This window comes from Astyanax mexicanus, chromosome 20 (assembly GCF_023375975.1).
Source record: "Astyanax mexicanus isolate ESR-SI-001 chromosome 20, AstMex3_surface, whole genome shotgun sequence".
NCBI lineage: Eukaryota > Metazoa > Chordata > Actinopteri > Characiformes > Acestrorhamphidae > Astyanax > Astyanax mexicanus.
In genome coordinates, this window is record NC_064427.1 from 570,196 (window position 1) to 578,791 (window position 8,596).

The following is an 8,596-nucleotide window of genomic DNA, read 5'->3' on the forward strand; positions in this document are numbered from 1 at the left end:
TGCGAGTGAGGCGTTACAGTGTATTCCTGGTGTGAGTAATATGATGATGCCGTATGATGAAATTGCATGATGTCATCAGCAGCATAATGCAATCATTTTATTTATATTATACATTATGTAAAGTTTTTTCCTAATTTTTCACCCCCAAATTAGTCATTTTAAACTCCCACCCACCAGTGAGGATTCCCCCGATCACACGATTCTCCCAGTGTAACACTGTGTGGAGGAATGATCTCATGTGTTTAATCAGAATCATAAGACCCCGGCGGAGTGCTTTATTACATCGATCACTGTGATTGGACGGCTGAACACGCTTGGGGGAGAACAATAAAGCTGCTTTATTTTGTTGAATGTAATAAACCGAGGAATGCTGTTTGAAGCTCTTAAAAGCTGATTTAAGTACTGAATCTGCATTGTGCATGTTTGAATTAAATTAACTTTTGAGTAAACTTGAAATATTGAATGGGATAATTAATAAATTTAAACTTTAATAACTCTGCTTTTGTGTTTTACATTTTGACTGGGTGAACGTTGTTTAAAATACATAAAAAATACCACATGATAAAAAATATATTTAATAAAAAATATAAAACATGAAATAGATTAATTGGATTTTTTATTATATTTTAAAATGTATGCACCTGATTATTTTTACGCATAGTAAAAAATTCAAATGTATGAATTACATTAAATTTACTTGATTTATAATAAATGTCAAATATATAATGACATTATTATATATTTATATATGACGTTATTATATATTTTAAGTTTATTAAAAATCAAGTTTATTTAATTTAAACAAACAAGATTTAAATATGTCTGTCAGTTTTTAAGTTTCATATACAGAGAGATTAAAACAATGGATATATGCACTTATATTTGTGTATTTTGTTAATAATGTGTTCCCCTAGCCCTTTTATTTAAATTTGGTATCATTGTGTTCTATATGTGTTTATGTGTAGATAAAGCCTTCAATTTAGAAAATACTTTAAAAATCAATCGATTATTTCTATCAGACAGGATCAGACCCGCTGATTTTGGCTCATTTTTAAACTAAATTTTAAAACGGAATTACTTTTAATCTGTAGACTTTTAGGGACTTTTATCCTGTTGGATTGGAACGGAACGGGCGGACCCGGGTTGAAAGGAAATGATGTCAGGATCGCAGAAGCTAAGCTAATACGCCAATAAATAGCCTACCGTCCCGCCCCCAACACTTGAGTGACAAGCCCCTTATCCAATCAGACGCTTGAAGCCTCTGCCACTGACAGACGCACGACCAATGGGATCTCAGCGGTCCGTGCTGGAGGGCGGCGTGAAGGCGGCGGGTTGCTGTGTCGGCGGCGGTGCAGGCGCGGGGAGAAGCGGGCTGCGGAGGTGAAGATGGCGGATGGAGACAGCGGGAGCGAGCGCGGCGGCGGTGGAAGCAGTGGCGGAGGGGGAGGAGGAAGCGGCGGGGGCTTCCCGCACCTCCAGCGGGAGCAGGAGACCCAGGAGCTGGCGTCCAAGCGGCTGGACATCCAGAATAAGCGCTTCTACCTGGACGTGAAGCAGAACTCGAAGGGCCGGTTCATTAAGATCGCGGAGGTCGGAGCCGGGGGCTCCAAGAGCCGTCTGACCCTCTCCATGTCGGTGGCGGCCGAGTTCCGCGACTACCTCGGCGACTTCATCGAGCACTACGCCCAGTTGGGGCCCAGCAGCCCGGAGCAGATCGCTCAGTCCTCCGGCGGCGGGGAGGACAGCGGGCCGCGGCGGGCGCTGAAGAGCGAGTTCCTGGTGCGGGAGAACCGCAAGTACTACCTCGACCTGAAGGAGAACCAGCGGGGGCGGTTCCTGCGGATCCGGCAGACCGTCAATCGAGGCCCCGGCTTCGGCGTGGCAGGCCCGGGCGGCGGCATGCAGGCCGGCCAGACGATCGCGCTGCCCGCGCAGGGCCTGATCGAGTTCCGCGACGCCCTGGCCAAGCTGATCGACGACTACGGCGGGGAGGACGAGGAGCTGAGCGGCGGGGGAGGAGGGGGCCCGGGGGCGGGCGGCTACGGCGAGCTCCCCGAGGGCACCTCCATCATGGTGGACTCCAAGCGGTTCTTCTTCGACGTGGGGGCGAACAAGTACGGCGTGTTCCTGCGGGTGAGCGAGGTGAAGCCCAGCTACAGGAACTCCATCACCATCCCCTTCAAAGCCTGGAGCAAGTTCGGCGGAGCCTTCTGCCGCTACGCCGAGGAGATGAAGGAGATCCAGGAGAGGCAGCGGGACAAGATGTACGAGCGGAGAGAGGAGTCGGAGGGCGAGGACGTGGACGACGACTGATCGTGGTCCTGGTGGCCTGGTCCTGGGTGTGGGTCTGGGTCTGATCCTGGGCCTGGGCCTGGTCCTGCTACCGGCTTGGATGAGGTTCTTCTGCTCCTAAAAGTTGTTGTTTATGAGATTGCAGGACTTAAAAAAACAAAGTGCATGACTTGATGATGATGATGATGATGATGATGATGAACTTGGTGATGAATCGGATTCGAGACGATAGATAGCCTACTAAAAATATTGTGGAGTGATGTTCATTTGACAGAAAATACTAGATTATAAGGTCTGTGAAGTGTGTGGTGGTGGTGATGATGATGGAGAAGGAGATGAAGATGATGGAGATTTGGTTTGGAGAGAAAAACCCGTCTATAAAGCCATGACCTCTCATTGAGAGGGCGAGTGGTGGTCCATTTGTTTGTTCCATTGAGGTGTGAGTACTGAGTACTGATTACTGAGTACTCAGTACTGATGATTACTGATTACCGAAGGCCACCCTCATCCTAAACCAGCAAGTTCAGCTGTCTGCGGAGAAAAAGAACATCTACTTAAATCTCTAAAACTGCAAAACACTAAAGCTGCTGAATCCGGGACGGACAGAACACCGGAACCTGACCCGAGGCTGACCCGAACCCGAGAGGATGTTCAGCACATTGTGAAGAGTATAGTCTCAGTATAGTCTCAGTTTAGTGAGGCATAGGCCTGGTCTCTCAGTCTTGGTTCTGGTTTCTCAGTCTTGGTGCTGAAGTCACATTTTAGTGATTTTCCTGCGTTAAAACACCAACTGTAACAAAAAGGGCTGAGTATTTGCAAAAACGTAAGAACGTAAGTGTTTGCAGGAGTTACAATTCAAAATAATGCAAAAACGTATCTGTAATATAAGGCGATATATTGTGATTATTGCAAAATCTCTATTGGCAAGAACCTAAGATCTTATAATCATAATACAGGATACAGAACTTAGAGATTTAATAGAAGCTTTCTTTTTTTTTTATCCAGTCAAAACAGTGGAATCGACGATAGATGAACCACTTCTGACACCAATCTTCTCTAATCTAAACTAATAGTAATTAAATTAAAATGAAACCTATTTAAGCTTACCAATTACCAATACCCCCACTTTAACCCCACCTTCCATAATGATCTGATTGTTTGGATCAGGAATGTTGGGAGCAGGGAAACACTGAGCACTAAGGCATGCAGGGTAGTGAACCTCCAGAACCAGGGCTGAGAAATCCAGGCCTAGAACTCAACAGAGCCTCGACCATGAATCAGCCTCAGCAGCGGCTCGGTTTTGGCTAGGACTGTATGTAATAATGTAAAAATGAGTAACGTCGGTCAGAGTGGTCAGAACAGACCTGAGGAAACTAGTTATCTAACAGTGCTGTCACTCTCTCAAACCTGCTCGTCATACCTGCTGTTCTCAGGAGCTGCACAGGCTCTGGCATTTCTTAGTTTTTTATTATAAGGGCGCAACTCTACCTGATAAGCCATAGAAACATTAGAAACGCCCATCACCATAAATAAATCTCAGATCACACATTAAATCACGTTAAACTGAAGTCTGAGGGATTGGCGATCTTCAGACGATCTTTAAAACAGACAGGAGATCTTCTTATATTTTCATCTCAGATCATGAAGGCTAATCCTGCAGACTTTAAACCATTTTTTATTTTAAATTTTATTTCAGAATTCATCTAATGCATCTAAACTCACTTCTAAACTCTATAAACTGAGAGCAGAAAACCAGAGCTTCGTCTTCTTCTGTGGCGAGACGTTTTAGACTAAACTCACACCAACAATACGAGCCATTCAAAATCAAAAATCAAAATCTCTGGTTGTATTCATTTAGAATTACATTAGAGATCTAAAACTGCACATATCCTAAATGAACCCGTTACTACTAGTCTGAACGAAATATATTTAGAGATATATTAGAGAATTATAATTTGTACTAGTCAGAGTTTATTTTATTTATGGATATATGGAACTGGAGTTTATACTAATTTAAGAATTTCAATAGAGACATGCTATTATACTTATTCTACTAGACATTTAAAATAAAGTAATTATAAATATTTGTAACTGTATTTCTTACTCTTAGACTACTCAGAATTACAATGTGGATATGTAATTATAATTTCTACCAATAATAGTAAAGTAATTATAAATATATTTTACTGTAGTTCTTATTTGTATAAATGTAATTATTGATAAGAAAATCAATGGGAACCTGTGATCAGTCAGATTTACAGTGAGGATATGTGGTGCTGGTCATGTGACTAGTCTGAATGCATTTATAGATCTGTTGATTAAAATGTATAAACTCCAGTGCAGAGATCTGTAATTTAAGCTTTTCTGGTAAAAACAAAAAAAAACACATTTTATAGTTTAGGATTGGTGTTATTGGTGTGATTTTTTTTTATTCTAAAATTTTTCGCCTTATTTTTCTTCCAGCTTGGGTCCAAATCTCAGTGACAACATTAGAAAGAATAGTTAGTTTCCTCTCTCTGGATCAGTCGGAGAACCTGAGGCAGTGCAATGAAACCACACTCCCTTTTTTATTTAAAGAAAAGAAAAATGCAGAGATGAATGTTTTCCTTTTCTTCCCTTCTTTTCTCTTTTCTCTTTTTTGTTTGCTTGTTTAGAAGAATTATGAATTATAAAGATTACAGATTATTCTTTATGACAGAAGTACTGAACAAACCAGCATATTTTTAATACATAAAATAGAACTTATATGTGTATTACAGAATTATTAAAGCCTGAGAGGCGAATTTTATAAAAAAGAAAAAAGTGAGATGGGATTTGAAGACTGTCCAGTGTATTTGTTTGTTTTCCCAAAAAGTGTTTAGTAAGAGAATAGCATCTATATAAAAGCGTTATAATGATAATAATGATGATGATGATGATGTATCTTGACAGTTTATTATTTTAATTATTTCAGATTATTGATCCTCATCCCATCTCCTGCACTGCGTAGAAATATATGTTTACATTATACTCATTCTCTATTATTTGCTCCTTTTTTGGGTCTAAATTACTTAAATTGCTCCTCTTAAAGGGATAGTTTATCTAGGCAGAGCTAACAAGGCTAATGCTAATTGAAAAAGAAAATAAATATATGAATAAATAAATAAATAAATGTATATTGTAGCTGATTAGTATGATGTCATGCTGAACAGCATATCATATATTTTCTTTGTTATTTAGGCCAATACGATTGACCTTTCCCTTTAGTTTAATATCATTTAATTTGATGTTATAAGAAATGATAGCGCTCACATATATCAAGTGGTCCTTTATTATGAATTTATCAATTTATGAATTCTATATTGTGCATGCCTGTCCCCACATTGCCTTTTATTTAATTTATTAATTATATAAGCTTAGTGTTTTGTGATTGTTTATTTGTTTTTACCCTCCAGAACATAAATATTAACGGGCAAGCAAAGCAAAACACCAGGTCATTTATTTAACCCCTTCAGGGCTGGGCTGATACGGCAAAAATATTATATCATGATCTCTATCTTTTTATTTATTTTCATTTCTTTCTGGAAACAGTAGACAAAATTGACCAGTAGCTTCAGACTTTGAAAAACTATATTAAAACAATTCAAATATATTCACATATTATAGGGCTTTAGTAATTTAATTTGATTTATATTCTAAATGTGCTGCATTTCATCAGTACTGATGAACACTGTTATAAAACCTGCACAATATTGGAAATAAACTGTTATACATTTATTGTAATTAAAAATACTGTAATTTCACCATAACTGAAAATTATGTAGTGAATTTGACATATATAGTCTGCCTCTATTAGATATGTTTATAACTGTTTAAATTAGTAATTATATATATAAATTTATATAGTGCAGCTCTAATGTGTGCTACGATTAAATTGATCACGATATGATGAGACGTTGTGGTATTGCCCGGCCCTCCACATTTAGCAGATGTTTTGTTTGAAACTCGTCATGTATATCGTTTTATTTCTTTTCCTTATGATGAATGTGAGTTATCTGAGTTACCCAAGTATACCGTTGGTTTTTGGCCGTGGAAAGTAAAGGTGTGTTATGATGATGATGATTATTATTTTTCTTTCTACACAATTCTTTATTGCACTTTAATAAGACAGAGTGGGGTGGGCGGGGTCAGCACTGTTTTTATATATTTAGATATATATATATATAATAAGATATATAAAATATAAAATTACATTTCATCACACACATACTGACTCATTCGTACATCATCTGTTACCTGTTTCAGGTATAAATGGCAGCTGCTTTACACCATCGAGATCCTTCTCAGAGATTTATGTTAAGCCTGTTACGATAATTACGCTATCGACTTATCGTACGGTTTATGAACATAACCTCAATAACACATTAAACTGACCCTGATATCTTTAGTTGTTTTTTACGTGTATGCGCTTGTTTATTTATTTATAAATGCTAAAACACTACACAGCTATATTTCAGAATTTTAAAGGCGTGGCTGCAGTCATGTGAAATCAGTGAGCAGCAGCGCCATCTGTGATGATGGTGAAAAATGCAATCTGTTCAATTACTAATGCAGTACAATTACTGCAGGATAATAGGATATATTTACAATAAAATGTGTAAATCTGCCAAAATATTATTAACTAAAAGTTACAGGAAAGGAAAATTGTTCTTTAACCCTCTGGCATGAATATTTTCATTTTATTTGGAGGAAAATAAACAAGCACTGCTCAAAAAGAGGTATGGCTGCATTATGTTGTCCTGGGGTAAACGAAAGAAAACCTTAAGTTTAAATAAGTAAATTAAAACCTCAATGTAAAATTACATTACTCTACATGTTATTGCACCTATACCTATTTATTAATATTACGTTAAAGCTATTTCAGTTCATTCATCAATTACTGATGATGTTGCATCTTCTGTGGCTTTGGTTACTTGAAATATTACTCTACCTCCAGAAACAATGTTAAACCAAATTTTCACCCTCATTTTATTTATTCCTAATCTTGTCTTTTCAAATAACATTGAAAATTAATGGGATTCTGTAGCTCATTACTGAATAAGTGGTTTGTTGCCTGAGGGTTAAAGTGTGTAACTGCATAACTATCAATATCAATCTACAAGTGGATTAAAATTAATTTAGTTAAATGTTATTTGGTAATTTAGTTTCTGGGACTGTATATCGTACTAATAATAGTTATTGTTACAGGTCTACTTTATGTAGGTGATGGGCACATGCTCAGTCGATGTCGGAAACAGTGGCCGTTTTTACAAGACACATTTTGGTGCCAGTTTCTGGCGCGGTGTTCTCGGTGTTCCCCGTTCCTCCAGCTTCTCTCTGAGGCTGCAGGCAGTGGCAGCTGTTGGTTGGCTATTTTAATGTGTGGCAGGCTGGCATTCCTGCCGCGCCGGGCGGACGGGTCAGCTGTGCCGGTGGCTCTCGAGTGCCGAAAGACACAAGGGCTCAATTGTCGAGGCTGCTAAACACACACACACACTACACACACACACACACGATCGCTCAACTTCCGAAATCGTAAATGAATGAATGAGTTAGGTCAGCCACTAAACACAAACACACACACACACTCTCAGCAGATCTTCAGTGCTGTTCTCATCATGCACTGTGTCCAAATGTGTACAACCATTCTACTAACACATTTATTTGTTTAGGACCTGTATATTTGAATTATATTTACCTGACTTTAGAATTTTAACAATGTTTTTTGTGTTTTAAACATGAGCCAAAATTTGCTGTTGGAAAAAATACACTTAGTTTTAAAAAAAGATGATTTTTATATTCCGAATCAAAAATATTCTAATTTATTTAAATATATTTAATGTATTTTTTTTTTAAATATACAGAGCTTCAGCCTGTGCTCCTGCTGACCCACCAATCCCCATTAATCATAAATCTCTGGATGACCCTAGTGACCCCCCCCCCAGCCCCCCTCACCCCCCAACACACACACACACACCAGAACCCCCCCACCAGCTGCCGTCACCCATACGGGATGCCCAGTGAACCAGTCACAGCACCGGTGGCTTGTGGTCATGTAACACCACACTGGGCCTCGGGCCAACTCACGCCAGGATTAGTTGGCATGCAAAGGGCACTACATTGTCTGGCATCACACACACACACACACACACACACACATATATATATATATATATACAGCTCTTTAAAAAATGAAGAGAGCACTTCAGTTTCTGAATCCGTTTCTCTGATTTTGCTATTTATAGGTTTATGTTTGAGTAAAATGAACATTGTTGTTTTATTCCAT

General features: G+C 38.8%; 1 protein-coding gene across 1 annotated transcript; it reads left to right on the forward strand.

The window, feature by feature from the left end:
• The first annotated feature begins 1,314 nt into the window (after nt 1-1,314).
• LOC103025596 (transcriptional activator protein Pur-beta) lies at nt 1,315-6,387 on the forward strand. The gene has a single exon (XM_022680753.2). It carries the CDS (start codon nt 1,387-1,389, stop codon nt 2,311-2,313), a length of 927 nt encoding a protein of 308 aa, XP_022536474.1. The 5' UTR covers nt 1,315-1,386; the 3' UTR covers nt 2,314-6,387.
• The last annotated feature ends 2,209 nt before the right edge of the window (nt 6,388-8,596 follow it).